Source organism: Erpetoichthys calabaricus, chromosome 5 (assembly GCF_900747795.2).
Source record: "Erpetoichthys calabaricus chromosome 5, fErpCal1.3, whole genome shotgun sequence".
In the NCBI taxonomy this organism is placed as follows: Eukaryota; Metazoa; Chordata; class Cladistia; order Polypteriformes; family Polypteridae; genus Erpetoichthys; species Erpetoichthys calabaricus.
Window position 1 is genome coordinate 19,670,081 of NC_041398.2, and position 19,800 is coordinate 19,689,880.

At 43.2% G+C, this 19,800-nt stretch overlaps 1 protein-coding gene across 1 annotated transcript in view; it reads left to right on the plus strand.

Moving 5' to 3' along the window:
* The window catches only part of LOC114641683 (gastrula zinc finger protein XlCGF26.1-like), a 35,284-nt gene extending 19,063 nt beyond the window's left edge, over nt 1-16,221 (plus strand). The window contains exons 2-3 of the mRNA XM_051927471.1: nt 2,614-3,146; nt 14,492-16,221. Of these exons, the coding sequence (XP_051783431.1) occupies nt 2,747-3,146; nt 14,492-15,744 (1,653 nt within the window). The 5' untranslated portion in view covers nt 2,614-2,746 and the 3' untranslated portion in view covers nt 15,745-16,221. The remainder of the gene's footprint in view (nt 1-2,613; nt 3,147-14,491) is intronic.
* The last annotated feature ends 3,579 nt before the right edge of the window (nt 16,222-19,800 follow it).

Genomic DNA, 19,800 nt, shown 5'->3' on the forward strand with positions numbered 1-19,800 from the left:
CACACATGTATTCTGTTTTGTTCCTACTGACCTTCATTCCTCTCCTCTCTAGAGCAGATCTCAACCTCTCCAGGGTCTCCTCAACCTGCTCCCTACTATCGGTACAGATCACAATGTCATCAGCAAACATCACAGTCCATGGGGACTCCTGTCTAATCTCGTCTGTCAACCTGGCCATCACCATTGACAATAAGAAAGGGCTCAGAGCCGATCCCTGATGTAATCCCACCTCCGTCACTCCTACCACAGACCTCACCACTGTCATACTTCCCTTACATATGCTGTACATCTCTTATGTACTTCTCTGCCACTCCTGACTTCCTCATACAATACCACAGCTCCTCTCTCCTCACCCTGTCATATGCTTTCTGCCGGTCCACAAAGACACAATGCAACTCCTTCTGGCCTTCTCTAAACTTCTCCATCAACATCTTCAGAACAAACATCACATCTATGGTGCTCTTTCTTGGCATGAAACCATCCTGCTGCTCACTAATCATCACCTCCCTTCTTAACCGAGCTTCCACTACTCTTTCCCATAACTTCATGCTGTGGCTCATCAATTTTATCCCCCTGTAGTTACGATAGTCCTGGACAGCCCCCTTATTCTTAAATATCGGCACCACTACACTTCTTCTCCACTCCTCAGGCATCCTCTCACTTTCCAAGATTCCATTAAACAATCTAGTTAAAAACTCCACTGCCATCTCTCCTGAACACCTTCATGCTTCCATAGGTATGTCATCTGGACCAACAGCCTTTCCATTCTTCATCCTCTTCATCACTGTCCTTACTTCCTCCTTGCTAATCCGTTGCACTTCCTGATTCACTATCTCCACATCATCCAACCTCTTCTCTCTCTCGTTCTCTTCATTCATCAGCCTCTCAAAGTACTCTTTCCATCTGCTCACCACACTCTCCTCACTTGTGAGTATGTTTCCATCTTTATCCTTTTTTAACTGAATCTCTTCTGCCCTTTCAAAATCAGGAGTTTTGCTGTTCAAGTTGTCTGTGAACTCGCACTTTCTTTACGGCATAATGAGTTTATGTAAATGAAAAAATTACTTGAAGTGACTTATTATCATGAACTGATAACTAAAAAGGTATTGCATTTATATGACAGAATCAATATGTGATTTTATTATTAATGAACTGAAACTTTAATAGTGGATGCGTTCATTTACAATTATAAATCCATTTTGGAACAACGGGTGGTAACAATATTTTCAATTAAAATATTTCAAAGCAGTATTTACTCGCACTTAAATATGACCGACTGTACCCTGATGTCTTTACATTTCTTGTTTAACCGAGCAGCTGAAAGAAGAATTGAAAATAAGATCTCACATTGAAAACATGAAGTTGTCATTTCGATTTTGAATAAATTCACTTAGTTACGGTGAATTAGGATTACAAGTAATTAAGGAAAGGAACAACATTTAAAATGAACTGTCTACTTGCCAAGACGATAAAGCTGAAATCAAAAGATGATGCGGAAAAGCCAAGATGGACAGACCTCGACTAATCTCGTCCATATCTGCGTTGTTCACTACCGGAAGGGAAGTGAAGATTCTGGGGGGAAAAAAGTGTGCGCCCTACTTCCACAAATGCTGATTGGTGCACGGCTTTCACATTTTTTACCAATGAGATTTGCAAATTTTTGGAGCCAAAATTTCGGACATTTTCAAAATTTTATAAATTCCTCCATTTAAAAAAAAAAAAAAAAAAAAAAAAAAAAATGAGGACATGTCCGGGAAAATGAGGATGGAAGGTGGCCCTTTTTTAAGTTAATACTCCAAGGGATTTTGGGGTGGTGGGGTGGGGGGGTTAATTCCAGTAGGCATTCAATGCACAAGCAAAGACAGGGCTCCCCTGTCATTTTGCGACCTGGCTGAAAGTGACACCTGGGTGAGGTGAGGTGGGGGCAATAATAATGACTCCATGCCAGGAAGGTGGACAGACAGAAGTGAGAGAGAGAAAAGAAGAGGAATGAGAGGAGGAGAACTTTTGAGCCTGGAGCAGTAGGCAAGTGGAAGTGCCGCCCCCTTCCTGACGGAGAGGGGGATCATCAGCCGTTCAGGCAGGTCCAGTGAGGCTGTAGGTGGGTTCACTAATTTGGATAATGGCTGTTCAAAGGAGCTCAGTATGTGCTTGCGCTGAATGCATGTTTATTTAATATCTCTATTAGTCTCATTGAAATTCAATATCGGTAAATCACCAACTGAGTCTCTTTATAATGGTGGTCTTAGTTTAGGCCGAATCCAGACTGGTTTTGTCTCCGCTCCTTTTTGACTAGGCTCGAGTAGACCGGTGCTGCCAGTATGAAATGATTCTAAATGAAAAAGCCTGAATTTTGAAAGTTTCCCATCTTCCCCTGTTCTTGGCTTGGTTGCGGTCAGTTGGACTTTGTCTCCATTTAAGTAGTTTTCCACTCCAAATCGGTTGAGACTTTCTTACGCTAACATGTAGGGTTTGCAGTATTTCAAATCTTACGCACAACTCGGCTAGTAGTTTTCTGTTATAAATTAAAAATAGCAAGCTGGGCCTGAAATGTGCTTGATATTTTTCGTAGCACTGTGTGGTAAATTGTTTTCACATATTTTATTTTGACAGGTTGCCCACTTCTCCGTTCACATGGTCTTGCAGAAAAAGTTTCTTACGACATCTGGTCCTGGACTTTCCACATGAGAAGTAAATCTTAGAGGAAAAGAGGAAAACGCTTGGGAAGAAGGGTTTTACACAGAGCATGGCCTCCATCAAGGACGACCGCGTGGATGAAAGACTGACCCGCATTAAACAAGAGGAGTTGAGCACCCCAGAAAATTTGTGTGTGAAGTCGGAGGAATGCGAAGAAAGAATTTCAGCTGTTAAAGAAGAGTGCATGGAGGAGATTGTTGAAGTTAAGGTGGAGGATGTGGATGATTTCTCGGTTCGTCGTGAACTGCAAAACCCTGAAACTAGAAATCGGTTCAAACAAGAGGTTTCTGAAGAGTCTCATTCAGCTTTACAGCATTGGGCCACTAATACAGGGCAACCGGCTACCCAACCGGACCTGAAATCCGAATTCTGCGAGTTTGAAGAGCATGTCGATGAAGAACATGGGAGAGAAGGAGAAGAGCAGCAGTCATCTAGGAGAGCTGGAATACGTAAGTAATGTGATAAAAAGTCAAAGGATCTGCATCCGATAGCATTTATAGGTTCTACCAGAGTTTGGCTTGGCCATTCTAGTGGGTGGAAATGGGAGAGATATACAAATACAGTGGGGGGGACAAGTATTTGATCCCCTATTGAATTTGTAAGTTTGCTCACTTACAAAGAAATGCACTGTCTCTAATTTTGATTTTAATGGAGAGAGACAGAAGATCAACCAAAAATCTAGAACAAAAACACATTACATAAAAGTTATCAATTGATTTTCATGTCATTGAGTGAAATAAGGATTGGATCCCCTACAACTCAGCCAGGATTCTGGCTCCCACAGATTGGCACACAGATTACAATCAATCAGTCAATTCTAGACACTCAACTCGTCATGTGTATAAAGCACACCTGTCCACAGAATCGTTTTTTTTCCATTGCAACGTTTCCACCACCACTATGGGCAGCACCAAAGAGCTGTGAACGGATATTGGGAACAAGGCTGAAATGGGCTACAAGACCACCAGCAAGTAGCTTGGTGAGAAGGTGACAGCTGTTGGTGCGATTATTTGGAAATGGAAGAAATGCAAAATGGCCATCAGTCACCCTTGGAATGGAGCTCCATGCAAGATCTCACCTCATGGGGTAGTGAGGATGATCATGAGAAAGGTGAGGGGAGGAGCTTGTTAATGATCTGAAGGCAGTCACCAAGACCACCATTGGTAACATACTACTATGCCGTCGTGGATTGACATCTTGCAGCACTTCCAATGTCCCCCTACTCAAGTCGGCACATGTATAGGCCCATCTCAAGTTTGCCAGTGAACGTCTCAATGATTCAGAGAAGGCTTGGGAGAAAGTGCTGTGGTCAGATGAAACCACAATCGAGCTCTTTGGCATCAACTCGACCCGCCATGTTTGGAGGAAGAGAAATGCTGAGTTATGACCCAAAGAACACCATCCTCGCAGTCCAGCACGTAGGTGGACACATCACACTCTGGGGTGGATTTTCTGCTCTGGGTACAGGGCGACTTCACCACATTGAGGGACCAATGGACGGGGCCAAATACCGTAAAATGTTGGATGAGAACCTCCTTCCCTCAGCCAGAACACTTCACTGTACAACAATTTTTGAAAAGTCTTTCTTCCTGAAAAGTTTTTGCTGATTGTGACAGCAGGTACCTACTGGGTACGCACAAATCTAGTTTTGGTTTTACAGCATCACATAGGAACTCTGAGAAATAGACATTTATATTTTTACCGACAATAACGTATTTAGTCACGTTTATGTCTCGCAAAAGCTATGAAATTCAACAGAATTCAATGTGTTTTGCTCCCGATTTTCTTTTGTACTCAATGTCTGGTACATGACGTTGCAGTGTCCAACAGCAGTCAGCAAGCATTGCTGGATTCCAGTTGCCCTGGTATCGTCTCTTCATCGTAGCGATGTCCTGGTGAAACCTTTCACCATGTTCCTCACTGACACCACCGAGATTTGCGGGGAAGAAGTCCAAGTGTGAGTGGAGGAAATTAATCTTGAGTGACATGTTGCACTTCATTGTCTTGTATACTTTGAGAAGTTTGTCTACCAGCTGAATGGAGTTTGGGGCTCTGTAATCGCCCAGAAAATTGACAACGTCGTCTTTGAAGGCTTTCCAGGCAATTTTTTCTGGCCCATCTAACAGATCTTCAAACCGCTTGTCACTCATAACAGGTCTGATCAAAGAGGGCATTTTTATTGGCCCACAGATCTTGGTGTCAGTTATTCTTGGGAACATCTGTCTTAAATAATGAAAATCTTTGCCTTCCTTGTTCAGTGCTTTCACAAAATTCTTCATGAGTCCCAGTTTTATGTGAAGAGGAGGCAAAAATATCAAACGATTCATGTGCCACATTTTTCTGTCCTGTGACTAACTTTTTACGGAGTGGCCAGTTCTGTTGAGAATAGTGTGACTCTTTGGCACGGCTGTCCCATTCACAGATGAAACAGCGGTACTTTGTATAGCCGAGCTGCAGTCCAAGTAACAGAGCAACTACTTTAAGATCTCCACAAATATTCCAGTTGCTTCAGCCACAGTTCCATATTCTCATACGTTTCTTTCATGTGTGCTGCATAGCCAACAGGTACTGAAGGATAAACGTTGCCATTGTGTAGCAGAACAGCTTTCAGGCTTAACGTTGACGAATCAATGAGGAGACGCCACTCTTCCGGGTTGTGATCACAACCCAAGGCTGAGAATAATCCTTCAATGTCACAACAGAAACAGAGACTGTCGACTTGTGCAAAAAATGTGGTTACATCATGATGTCGGCCTTGAAACACAGCAGCTCGGCTTTTGCTTTTGACAGACCTAAATCTCTCACCAAATCGTTCAGTTCAGACTGTGTTACCAGTATGTGGATCGCCTGATGAGCACGGTTCAAAATCCGGGTCAATGTCACTGTCAGTACCCTGCATTGCAGTTTCTTCATCTGGTTCATCTAAGGTCCAATCCTCTGGCGGTTTCGGAATTGGAAGACTGTCATCATGTGGCACGGGTCTCATTGCTGAAGGCAGATTAGGATGTTCAATTGACTTCTTGTTATTGGCAGAGAAACCAGACACATCAGTCAGACAGAAGTAGCAGTCTGTCACATGGTCTTTCTGTTCTCGCCATATCATCGGAACAGCGAATGTCATCGTCTTTCGAGTGACTCTGAGCCAGGCTCTCAGACTGACAGCGCATGTCGCACAACAAATATGAGGCGCCCATTCCTTGTCTTAATCACCAGCCGAAATACAGATGATAAGCTTTCTTCACAAGAGCAGTCATCCAACATCTCTGAGGCACAAGTGTATATTCTCCACAGATATAGCAGAATGTATCGTGGATATTACGACATTCACAAGACACCAAAATGTCTATAGCATCAAGCTTACTTACTGTTTTATTGCTACAGATACTATACTGATACTCGACATACACACTGACTATCTATATGAACCAAATGAGCAGGATCGGTGTATGCAAGCCACCTTTATATCACGCTGAGACAGCGTCCAGCTCGTTCACACCTGCCCAGGATGTCAACTTCCACAGAACAGCTTCCAACCTGACCTGATCCCATACCTGGACATGCTCAGGCTGCACAAACCGTTGTTGATAAGTCACTTATGGGAGCGAAAAATGTTTGGATACAAATAGAAGAACAAATCCTGACAAAACTGAAATGGTACTTACTGGGTAAATGTTGATGTGATGTTCGTGATCAGCACCCAAAAATCTATGAGAAACACCCAACAGTGTTCAAGAAGCAAAAACTTTGTTGTGCAGTGAGATGGGTCATGGATGGGCCTCCCTGCATGACAATGACCCAAAACATACCACTAAGGCAACAAGGGAGCGGCTAAAGAGAAAGCACATGAAGGTCATGGAATGGCCTCGCCAGTCTCCAAACCTCCATCTTCTGCAGAGGGAGCAGAAGCTTTGAGTTGCCAAGCGGCAGCCAAGAAACCCAATGGATTTACAGAGTTTCTGTAAAGATGGGTGCCCCCTGAGATACAGTAGGTCCAAACCTAGTGACCAACTACCACTGTGCTTGCCAGCAAGGGTTTCTCCACCAAGTGCTAAGTCATGTTTTGCTTGGGAATCAAATCCTTCTTTTTCTTAATGACATGCAAATCAATTCATAACTTTTATGTAATTTTTTTTTTTCTGGATTTTTGGTTGATCTTCTGTCTCTCTCCATTAAAATGAAACTACCATAAAATGAAAGACCGTTACATTTCTTTGTAAGGGAGTAAATTCAGCAGGGGATCAAATACTTATCCAGTCTCCCACTGTAGAGACCAACTGCTTGAGCGCATAGTGACCAGCGATAGATAGCTGACTTACAAATATAATAAACTGTAAAAGTCTGTGTAAACCCCAAGAACCTGAGAATCCAGCATGCCTTTCCCATATACAGTGGGTATAGAAAAGAATCCCCCGCCCCCCTTCGAAATATTCCCATTTTTTTTGCTTTACAGCCTTAAATGTAAACACACAAACTAATATTTTTTCCCAGCTTTACTCACTCAATGCACCCTCTAACATCCAAGTGAAAGATATCACAGCTACAGTTCAGAAGAATTTAAAAGAATCAAAAACAAGAAATCCTGAGATGAATGAAGGACGACCCCACCCCCTTAAACTCAATAAGGTGTCAGTGCCCCCCATTCCCATTGCAGACCCTGGTTACTGGCTGTGATCAGTTGTAATGAGTGGGATTAGTGAAGCTGTTCCTGGTCCATTCATCCCCTTCCTTGGTAGTGCAACTGACAGCAAACACCCGACTAGGGGTGGCCAGCCACTTTCAAAAGATCTCAGGGACAGAGTTGTGGACAGACATAAGGCAGGAGGTGGAGACAAAAACATCTCAAAGGCTTTATCAATCCCAAGGAGCCCAGTAAAGTCCATCATAAAGAAGTGTTTGGTATGACTAGGACCCTCCAAAATGGATGGAAGAGCAAGGAGGACACTGGTAAGAGAGGCCAATGGCCACTTTGAAGGAGTTACAGGATTTGATGGCACAGAGTGGTCATTAATGGTGTTCATGTGACAACAATTTGACAAGCGCTCCACCATTGTGGCTTGTTTGGGAGGGTCGCACTTCTCAAGAAAGGCCACATGAAGGCTCGTTTGAGCTTTGCCAGAATGCACCTTGAAGATTCTGATGCCAAGTGGAAAAAAGGTCTTCTGGTCAGAGGAGACCAAAATCAAACTATTTGGTCCTCAATACCAAATGGTACACCAATGCAGCTCACCATTAACAACACACCACACCTACGGTAAAGCATGGAGGGGGCAGCATCCTGTTGTGGGGGGCCTAGGGCTCTCGTTAGGGTAGAAGGAAAAATGGATGGGGCAAAATACCATCAAATTCTGGAGGAAAACCTGCTGCCCTCTACCAGAAAGTTGAAGACGGGCAGAATGTTCACCTTTCAACATGACAACAACCCGAAGCACATGGCAAAATGGACCACACGGTGGCTGAAGGAGCACAAAAGTGAATGTGCTGGTGTGGCCAATCAGAGCCCAGACCTAAATCACACTGAAAATCTGTGGAAAGATCTGAAGATAGCAGACCACCAACGCTCACTGTCCAATGTGACCAAACTTGAACAGTTCAACTGTAAAGGAGAGTGGGGGGCAAATATTACACAATCTAGGGGTGCAAAGCTGATAGAGAAGAATCACAACAGACTCAAGGGTGTCATTAAAGCAAAAGGGGGGTCAGCAAAATGACATTGACATTGGGGGGCTGATCCTTTATTCATATCAGTAGGTCTTGGTTTTGATTTTTTATAATTCTTCTGAACTGTAGCTGTGATATCTTTCACGTGGATGTTAGAGGGTGCATTGAGTGAGTAAAGCTGTGGTTCAGCCTGTCAGCCTCTCTACATACCTGACCCTGACTCACAAAATACTGGTGGCTTCCATCTTGCTAACAAAAATAAAAATATATACAGACTCCGGCCTTTTTGTGATTTAACCCTTACTATATTAACATGCACTAGGATATACTGCTTAAAAAATTTAAAGGCCCACTTTTGAATGAGAGTATAGCATCAAGTCAGTGAAACTTGTGGGGGCTTGTTCATCAGTTTCAGCTGCTTTGGTGCACTAAAGGGGCAACAATGAGACGACCCCCAAAACAGGAATGAATGGTTTCACAGCTGGAGGGAGGCCACTGACATTTTTCCCTCCTCATCTGTTTTCTATTTGTCTACAGTCAGTGTCGCTACTGGTAGCATGAAGCCATACCTGGACCCTACAGAGTGTGGTGGCACAGGTAGTCCAACTTCTCCAGGATGGCAGGAACATCAGTATGTGCCTCCCATTGCCAGAAGGTTTGCTGTGTCTCCCAGCACAGTCTCAAGAGCATGGAGGAGATTCCAGGAGACAGACAGGCAGTTCCTCTAGGAGAGCTGGACAGGGCCCCTTGCAGAAGGTCCTTAACCCATCAGCAGGACCCACCGGTATCTGCTCCTTTGGGCAAAGAGGAACAGGATGAGCACTGCCAGAGCCTACAAAATGACCTCCAGCAGGCAGGCAGAACACTGGTGTGAATGTCTCTGAGCAAACAATCAGAAACAGACTTCATGAGGGTGGCCTGAGGGCCCAATGTCCTCTAGTGGGCACCGTGGAGCTCGATTGGCATTTGCCATAGAATACCAGAATTGGCAGATCCTCCAGTGGCACCCTGTGCTTTTCACAGATGAGAGCAGGTTCACCCTGAGCACATGTGACAGACGTGAAAGGGTCAGGAGAAGCTTGGAGAACGTTATGCTGCCTGTGACAATCGTTCAGCATGACCGGTTTGGTGGTGGGTAAGTGATGATATATCTGGAAAGGCATATCCATGGAGGGACGCACAGACCTCTACAGGCTAGACAATGGCACCTTGACTGCCATTAGGTGTTGGGGTGAAATCCTTGGACCCCTTGTCAGACCCTATGCTGGTGTAGTGGCTCCTGGGTTCCTCCTGGTGCACCACAATGGCCAGACTCGTGTGTTTGTGAGAGAATGAAGGAATTGATCCCATTGACTTTGCCCCAACACTCGCTTGCCTGACCTCAATCCAATAGAACACCTCTGGGTGGGACATTATGTTTCGGTCCATCTGATTCCACCAGGTTGCACCTCAGACTGTCCAGGAGCTCAGTGATGCCCTGGTCCAGATCTGGGAGGAGATCCTCCAGGACACCATCTGTCGTCTCATTAGGACATTGTCAGGCAGGCATACAAGCACATGGGGTGCATACAAACTACTGAGTATGATTTGGAGTTGCTGCAATGACATTTCGTGAAATGGACTGACCTGCCTGTCACATCATTTTTTTCCCTTTGATTTTCAGGGGGGTCTCTCAGCCCTCTCTCTGTCGGTTCTTCATTTTCATTTCCATCCTTTCATTCCTAACACATCGCCATATCCATCCATAGCAGTGGAGAGAGCCAGCAGGATTTGTTTTCCTCCCATTGAGATCTGATGGGTTTTCAAAGCGTTCCTTTAATTTTTCTGAGCAGTTTATATGCTCATGGTTCGGTTTGGATATGTGCAGATCATCAACTTTTAAAGATATACTTTTCTATAATGTTTACTCTGAAAGTTGATTCCTACATATTGTGAATCTGTCCCACTTTTGCTCATCTCAGTCTTTTCCCAACATGGTTTATTATATCTGCGGTGGGTTGGCACCCTGCCTGGGACTGGTTCCTGCCTTGTGCCCTGTGTTGGCTGGGATTGGCACCAGCAGACCCCCCGTGACCCTGTGTTCGGATTCAGCGGGTTGGAAAATGGATGGATGGATGGTTTATTATATACAGTAATGCACACCTGCAGAATTTGTGGGGATCCTTCAATGATTCAGTATGCAGATATGAATATTGAATATATGAATATTCATATTAGAGATATGAAACTTATATAATATCCCATAACATTCTTCAGCACTGTTTAACTCAATTCAGGGTCACTCATGAAGTATCAATATCAGACAGCAGGCCTGTAGGGGGTGCCAGTCCAGTCCATCTTAGTTAGGCCCCTTTGCCCACCAACCCCACATTTGACCAGTTTGGAGTCCCCAGCCCACCTGACCTGCACATTTTCTAAGAACGTGAAATAAGAACTGGAGTCTGCCTAGAAAAGCGTAAGCAGACAACATGTGAAGTCCAAATAGACAACGTCTGGCTGCAGGATTTGATCAAAGGACACTGCATCCCAGAGCGACGGATAAAACCAAATTGACCTGCCAGATTCCAGTTGATGTTGGCCAGCTGCCCCCTCAGTGGTTAGGGCCTGTTTATACTTCACGCTCAGAACGTGTTTGTGCCAGCGTTGTTTTCACGTGTCCTCAGAAATGAACGCGACGCATGCGCGAGTTGCAGTACCAGCGCGGTGTGCTAAAAGTCGGAATGTGAGTCTCTGTTTACTATCTACAAGTGAGAGAAAGCCACTTTGAGGATTGATGTGCGTGCTTCGATGTTTGATGAATGGTTCGATGTGGTGAAGCAAATCATCAACCTTAATGCAGACTTACAAACATATTTGTGGTGCTTTTCTTCTTCTATTACTCGCATAGGCAGTAGAAGCATTGCATATTCCCCATTATAATGGTGTGATACACTTTAAAGGTCTCACATACTGTGCCATCTTATTTATTTATTTTCGCCTTTGCAACAGCATCAGAATGTACGGCAGCATATTTGAGCCACTGAGGAAAAAAAAAAATAGGGATGTAGTGAAGAAAAGGGTCCATTTCATCGAAATTTCGACTTTAATCCCGCAGCTTGTTTTGTCATTAAAGTTGTGTAGCGGTCAGGAGCCGCTAAGATTCACACCGCCAAAGAAGACGGTGATTTATTTATTTTAAAAGCAGAGATCCCAGGAACGTCCCCAGCCTTGGATCGACCCACACACTCTCACCACAGAGACAAATAAACACACTGGGAATGACAAACAATTATAAATATAATGACACGAATTGAGTAATAAAAACAGTAATACCACCCCTGACCCCTTCGGTGATATTACACATACATGAAATAAACACAAACACCACACAGCCAAGTCCATATATAAGAAACAGGTTGAAAGATGAATAGTGACCAAGTTAAGTCCAGCGATTCTATAAGTTGCAATGGAGAAGGGAAAATACAGTCCTACCGGTATTTACTGATGAGGTTGATGGTTGATTCGGGAGCGCTCCACTCTTCCGAAAAATCCAATAATCCAATACAGCTCTCAGTGAACAAGTAGACAGACAATCCAGACCCCAACAAACGAATACAGTCCAAGACAAAAATGATCACAGTTCAAATAACAGCAGGAGAGACGACAAATAACCGCAACAATACAAACCAAAAACAAAACTTTTTTTTTTTCTTTGCCCTCTGCCCTCCTTTTATCTGCCTGTGGCTACCTTTGACCCCAGCAGCCCCAGCAGGGACTGCTGGGAGATGCAGTTCTTAAGTAGCACTGCTACAGTTGAATGTCATAAAGTCATCTTAAAACCAACCTAGTTGTTGATTGATTGATTGATTGATACTTTTTTAATCCCAAAGGGAAAATTCACATACTCCAGCAGCAGCATACTGATAAAAACAATATTGATTAAAGAGTGATAAAAACACAGTGCAAGTTAAAATAAATGAATTAAATAAAAACAAAAATTCAAGGTGGAGAGTGCGAGGCAGGTATAATAGACAATAACTTTGTATAATGTTAAATGTTAACGTTTACCCCCCAGGGTGGAATTGAAGAGTCGCATAGTGTGGTGGAGGAACGATCTTCTCAATCTGTCAGTGGAGCAGGACGGTGACAGCAGTCTGTCACTGAAGCTGCTCCTCTGACTGGAGATGATCCTGTTCAGTGGATGCAGTGGATTCTCCATGACTGACAGGAGTCTGCTCAGCACCCCTCGCTCTGCCACGGATGTCAGACTATCCAGCTCCGTGCCTACAATAGAGCCTGCCTTCCTCACCCGTTTGTCCAGGCGTGAGGCGTCCCTCTTCTTTATGCTGCTTCCCCAGCACACCACCGTGTAGAAGAGGGCGCTTGCCACAACCGTCTGATAGAACATCTGCAGCATCTTATTGCAGATGTTGAAGGACGCCAGCCTTCTAAGGAAGTATAGTCGGCTCTGTCCTCTCTTGCACAGCACATCAGTATTGGCAGTCCAGTCCAGTTTATCATCCAGTTGCACTCCCAGGTATTTATAGGTCTGCACCCTCTGCACACAGTCACCTCTGATGATCATGGAGTCCATGAGGGGCCTGGTCCTCCTAAAATCCACCACCAGCTCCTTGGTTTTGCTGGTGTTCAGTTGTAGGTGGTTTGAGTCGCACCATTTAACAAAGTCCTTGATTAGGTCCCTATACTCCTCCTCCTGCCCACTTATGATGCAGCCCACGATAGCAGTGTCGTCAGCGAACATTTGCACGTGGCAGGACTCCTACGAGTCTCCATGAGTTTCTGGGGCTTCCTGCTGACCTGACAGCAGCAATAGGTCGCCACACAGAACACATTACGTTTATGATATTCCAGCTCTCTGCACATTTAGAATGCTCAGATTTATACTTGATGTCACTTTCGTGATGAAATGCGTTAAAGTGTGTATGTGACATTTTATAGATCAGTCGTTCACTTCATTTAAATAATGAATACTGTTAATAAATGCACACGGTGACGGAGCGGTTGCACTGCTGCCTCACAGTAGGGAGTCACGTTTCTGGTGGTCCCTGCCTGGAGTTTGCATGTTTTCCTGGTGGGTTTCCACACTGGGCTTCGGTTTCCTTCCAAAGATATGCAGATTTGGTGACAATAAAATGACACCAGTGTGTGTATGTGTGTGCTTATATTCGCCTTGTGACGAGATGATGCCCATCCAGGGATTGTTTCTGCCTCAGTGCCTGATGCTTGCTGGAATGGGCGCATCCCTGGTTTGATGGATAACTTCTATTCCTTTTCAGAGGTATTGTGGAAAGGTGTCCTTAGAATTTAATGGCTGTTTCAGGCAATTCACAACACAGCGAAGCCGAATGTTGTTTTCTCACCGTGATAATATCTCGCACCGCCACCTGGTGGAATCCTCCAGATTTACAGAAAGAACGCGTGCAAGTATAAACGGTACAATGCTTGCATAGCAGTAGCGTCCTCGGGTGAGTATAAACCCAGCCATACTCCACAAAGCACTGAGCTGTTGTCTTGAGTGGCTGTGCTAACCACTGACTGATGTAAAAGAAGATAAAGCTGTGCTTTATGAAAGAAGAGAAAACCCAAATTCACTTTGCTGTGGGTCATGTGCCCACCCAGCCCTCTCTTGTCAACAGAATAAGGCGCCGCTCTGGGTCCAAGTCCACTGCATGTTCACCTAAAAGGAGGATTGAAATGGAGAGGGACAACCAGAAAAATGAGGATTAGTAGAAGCAGTGAAAGTAACAAATGGTGGCACTGGACATTGGGCTTGAACCTGAGTTTAGCAGAGTCCACACAATAGACCCTCTTCGTCAGCTCCATTTTTCAGATCCCACCCATTTGTTTTCATCTCCTGGGGTCTGAGGTGACTTTTGAATGAGAAAAAGCTGGGAATGGATGGTGGTCCACTGCAGGGCACACCGGCACAACAGTCCACACCAGATGGTGACACACATGTGGGATATGAGAGCAACATGGAATAAGAGAATGGACAGGAGGTGGACAGGCAAAGTTTACACACACCCACAGTGGACAGAGTAGATGTGAGGCAGCAACCCCAAACCGTTTGACAGATACCAGTTTTATAATGACTGTATAAAGTTTTTAATGAATGTATGAACTGTTTCTATTGCAGATCTCCAGGAGACCTGCAGCCTCTCTGCTTCATTTGCTCAGACGTCTCCTCACGGCCGACTGCAACAGGACAAGATGAAGAAATCAACAAGAGGATCGGAGCATTTGACAGCAGCTTCTTTCCAGTGCAGTTCGCTTCCTGCTACCAGACAAACACAGACAGAAGCCATCAGCACTGACCAGCTAGCGTTTAACACAGAGCAAGAGGTCTTGTGTGCCAGTGGAAAGTATGGAAAAACGTTTAAAACCAAATCTGATGGTAAAGATAAGTCGATTCATACAATACAGAAGCCATATGCCTGTGCTGAATGCAGCAAGCTGTTTTCGCACAGAAACAGTCTACACAGACATAAAAGAATTCACACTGGAGAAAAGCCCCACTGCTGTGCAGAGTGTGGCAAACGATTCCCTCGTAACAGTGCCCTTCAGCGGCACACACTCGTTCATACTGGAGAGAAGCCATACAGCTGTGCTGAATGCAATAAAAGTTTTTCAGAAAAAAGCAGTCTTCACAGACATTCGAAAATTCACACTGGAGACAAACCTTATTGCTGTGCTGAATGTGGGAAAGGATTCTCAGTTTTAAGTATGTTTCATATCCACCTGAAAATTCACAGTGGAGAGAAGCCTTATTGTTGCTCAGAATGCGGCAAACAATTCTCTCATGCTAGCGCTTTTCAGCAGCACGTACGAATCCACACTGGAGAAAAGCCGTACGTCTGTTCCGAATGTGGTAAAGGATTTACTTACAGTAGCAATCTTCGTCAACACACACAAACTCACACGACCACAAAGCCATACGGCTGCTCGGAATGCGGCACGCGGTTCGCCGATAGCCGCGCCCTTCAGAGCCACGCACGGTTTCACATGGGAGAAAAAAAATATTGCTGTTCTGAATGTGCCAAACGATTTTCTCATCCTAGCAATCTCCAGTCACATATGCGAGTTCACACTGGAGAAAGGCCATGTTCTTGCACCGAATGTGGCAAGCAATTCTTTGACCGTAGCGGTCTTCAGCGGCACAGGAGAATTCATACTGGAGAAAAGCCATACTGCTGCCCTGAATGTGGCAAACGATTCTCAGCCAGTAGCTCTCTGCAGCAGCACACACGGATTCATACAGGGGAGAAGCCATATTGCTGTCCTGAATGCGGTAAACGTTTTTCACACAGGAGAAGCCTTAATCTCCACTTAAACATTCACACGGGAGTGAAAACAATCGGAGCTGAGCTAGCTGGGGATCAAGACAACTGACACTGTGCCAGGGTGCTGAGGGCAGCAGGTCTCATCAAAAGAAAATTCCCGGATTTCTCGTCTGCCTACCATTGATTAACTCATATCTGTGTGAACTGTGACAAGAGACACGAGTAGGAACGACTGAGGTGAAAGGCCTTGTTCTGTAGTGCAACAGACTGGGACTGTTAGCACACAAATTCACACAGAGAATCTTCATTAGTGTTCTGAAGGTGGGAAACAAATCTTTCATAAAAGGTACACTTCAACAACCTGTGACAATTTATAGCGGATAGTAACCAGGTTCAGAACAGAGCTGTGGACACCTCCATAGTCCAACAACCACTCAATGGACAGTTCTTAGGCTTCATTTATATTTTGAACTTCCTTGCTTTTTCAACAAATCGGTCTTTATGTGTACTTATTATGTAATATGAACATTTTTGTATTTGCATTTTACCTGTGAATTTATCACAGTGGTTGAGAAAATAAACAAACTGAATTGAACTGAGAAACCATCATTGTGTCCTTATTGAGGTAAGGGTTCTCAGTCAGAAGTGGTCTTCATTGTCATGAAAGAACATCAAATTTTTGATTGACCTCCTAGCTCTTCAGAATGTGGCAAGCGTTTTTCACACAACAGCAGTCTTAATAACTGTAACGGTTGTCACATATTGTTTTTATTGTATGCTTTTAACTGTTTCTGCCGCTTGCCCTTTAGTGATGATGTCCCCGGCAATTAATGTTTATGGGATATCTCTTTAAGGGGAGTAGGGGTCCAAACAACGCCTGAGGGTCCTTGCCGAAATGAACTTTGGTGTGACGTAAATCTTCTTTAAAAGGCAAGGAGGCGCGTAGTTTAAAAGGAGAGAAGAAAAAGTAAAGGAGTGAGGAGGGCGGAGGAAGAAGAAAGTTTGTTTAGAGAAATAGCTGGGAAGGAGAACGGATTTTGGTAAAAGAAGCGATTAATAAAGCATGGAAGGCTCCGAAATCACGGTTGGACGCAACGAAGAGCTGTGCAGGCTAATCGGAAGGATCTTCGGAGTGCACGGCTTTAAGTTGGATTTGTGATGAGGGCAGTGACCATGGAAGGACGCTAACACTCAGACTCCTGGGTGAGACGGATTGCAGTTTTTAACGAAGAATCGTCACCAAGCCGGTGAGATTGCTCCTTTTTACCATTAAATACAGTTTTCTAGTCAGCGGAGCTTAGTGACTGAATTACTGGATTATTCACTGACTTCCCAGGCCGAGTGGCTAAACTCTCTAAATCAACGATATATAAAAGGGACTTGGGAACGAGGGGGGGATTGTGAAACTGTATATCTAATTTATATTTGTATATATGGGTGTATTCCTACAGATATTTATTGTGAATTTATGGGGGGTGTGGTTAAATAGGATATATCTCTGTTTCTTTTCCTGGCTTTCTTTCTTGCTTTCTTTCGGGATATTATATAAGGAGTGATTTAACTGGTGTTTATTATTGGTGTGATTTATAATACATATTCTTTTGATAAGGCTAAACAACTGTTGGGTAATTATTTCATTGGTTTTTTTTTTGTTTAAATCCATAGACAACTCCATCTGGGGACATCAAAATTGGGTCGAAGGTTCTGTTGGTTTTCGGACATTATAGTAATATTTTTCCTAAGAGTAGGAGTTTTTCGTGTGTTCCGGGCTCCTCATTCAACAATTAGGGGAGTTCGCTACATAACGTCATGAGAATTCCTACCGGACAGGTAAAAATGAATAAATAACAGACGGTGCAAAAAAGTAATTTCCCAACAAAACCACCAAAAATTCAACCAGCTGTGCTGACATCAACAGGGCACACTTTAAAGCCCATCTTGATGTCCTGCAAGTTACTCTCACCATCTACGGCATACAATTCAGTCTTTGAATTCATTTGTGTATCAGAGCAGAGCCGGGCCTAGAGGTATTTTCACCTGAGGCAGGAGGATAAATTTGGGCCCCTATGTATATAGTTTTTTTATTACTAATAAGTTTCAAATAAAAATAAATGATTTTGAGAACAAAATTAATTTATTAATTATTAAATTAAAAAAATCACAAAATGCAGTAATACTACAATAGTACTAGGAACTTAAAATTGCACATATTAAAAATAAAATCACACCAACCTTAACAAAAGAAAAACAAAAGTATTACACATGAGATGAATTAGAATATTACAAATTTTTCAGTAATTTAATAAGAGAGACATGTGCAGAGAAGAGATGCTGGTTATATATTGGGAGAAGGCTGCTAAGGATAGAGCTACAGGGGAAGGGGAACAGGGGAAGGCCTAAGTGAAGGTTTATGGATGTGGTGAGAGAGGATATGCAAGTGATGGGGGTGACAGAGCAAGATGATGAGGACAGAAGGAGATGGAACAAGGCGTGGCAACCAGTAATGGGAGGAGCGTGATATCATATGAGTGTATCGAGCGAGAGCATCCAATGCAAATCATCAGTTTGCTTAAGGTATTTGACAAACTTTGCAACATCCATCCATTCATTATCCAACCCACTATATCCTAACATAGGGTCACGGGGGTGTGCTGCAGTCAATCCCAGCCAACACAGGGCGCAAGGCAGGAAACAAACCCTGGGCAGGGTGCCAGCCCACCGCAGGGCGCGCACACACTCATCAGGGACAATTTAGGATTGCCAAGGCATCTAACCTGCATGTCTTTGGACTGTGGGAGGAAACCCACACAGACACGGGGAGAACATGCAAACGCCATGCAGGGAGGACCCGGGAAGCGAACCCTGGTCTCCTAACTGTGAGGCAGCAGTGGTACCCACCATGCCACCCTCTGTTAATTATGTTATAGCTTATAATTAGTTATCCTTTTATCACTCTGTAATAAGTTTATATGTTTAATATGTCACTGTGCTCTGTACAAAAAAAATATTTTATAAATCTGGTTCTTTCTCACATGTACAGCTAACACAAGGCCAGATTTAGCACACAGGAGCTCCTCATTTAGAACTGCTAGGCAAGCATTAGAAGGGACAACTGCGAGAATGGGCACCGTGCACTGTTTGTGTGTGTCAGAGTCAGCGTGACATTGGGTCTTCTTTTCCTTGTTTGGAATGGCATGATAGATAGATAGATAGATAGATAGATAGATAGATAGATAGATAGATAGATAGATAGATAGATAGATAGATAGATAGATAGATAGATAAGAAAGGCACTATATAATATATATATATATATAGATCTGAAAGGCATTATATGATAGATAGATAGATAGATAGATAGATAGATAGATAGATAGATAGATAGATAGATAGATAGATAGATAGATAGATAAGAAAGGCACTATATAATATATATATATATATATATAGATCTGAAAGGCATTATATGATAGATAGATAGATAGATAGATAGATAGATAGATAGATAGATAGATAGATAGATAGATAGATAGATAGATAGATAGATAAGAAAGGCACTATATAATATATATATATATATATAGATCTGAAAGGCATTATATGATAGATAGATAGATAGATAGATAGATAGATAGATAGATAGATAGATAGATAGATAGATAGATAAGAAAGGCACTATATAATATATATATATATATATATAGATCTGAAAGGCATTATATGATAGATAGATAGATAGATAGATAGATAGATAGATAGATAGATAGATAGATAGATAGATAGATAAGAAAGGCACTATATAATATATATATATATATATAGATCTGAAAGGCATTATATGATAGATAGATAGATAGATAGATAGATAGATAGATAGATAGATAGATAGATAGATAGATAGATAGATAGATAGACACTTTATTAATCTCCAAGAGTAAATTCACATACTCTAGCAGCAGCAAATTGATAAAAACAATATTAATTAAAGAGCAATAAAAGCACAGTGCAAGGTGGAGAGTGTGAGGCAGGTATACAGACAGACAATATCTTTATATAATGTTAACGTTTACCCCCCCGGGTGGAATTGAAGAGTTGCATAGTTTGGCAGAGGAACGATCTCCTCAGTCTGTCAGTGGAGCAGGACGGTGACAGCAGTCTGTCGCTG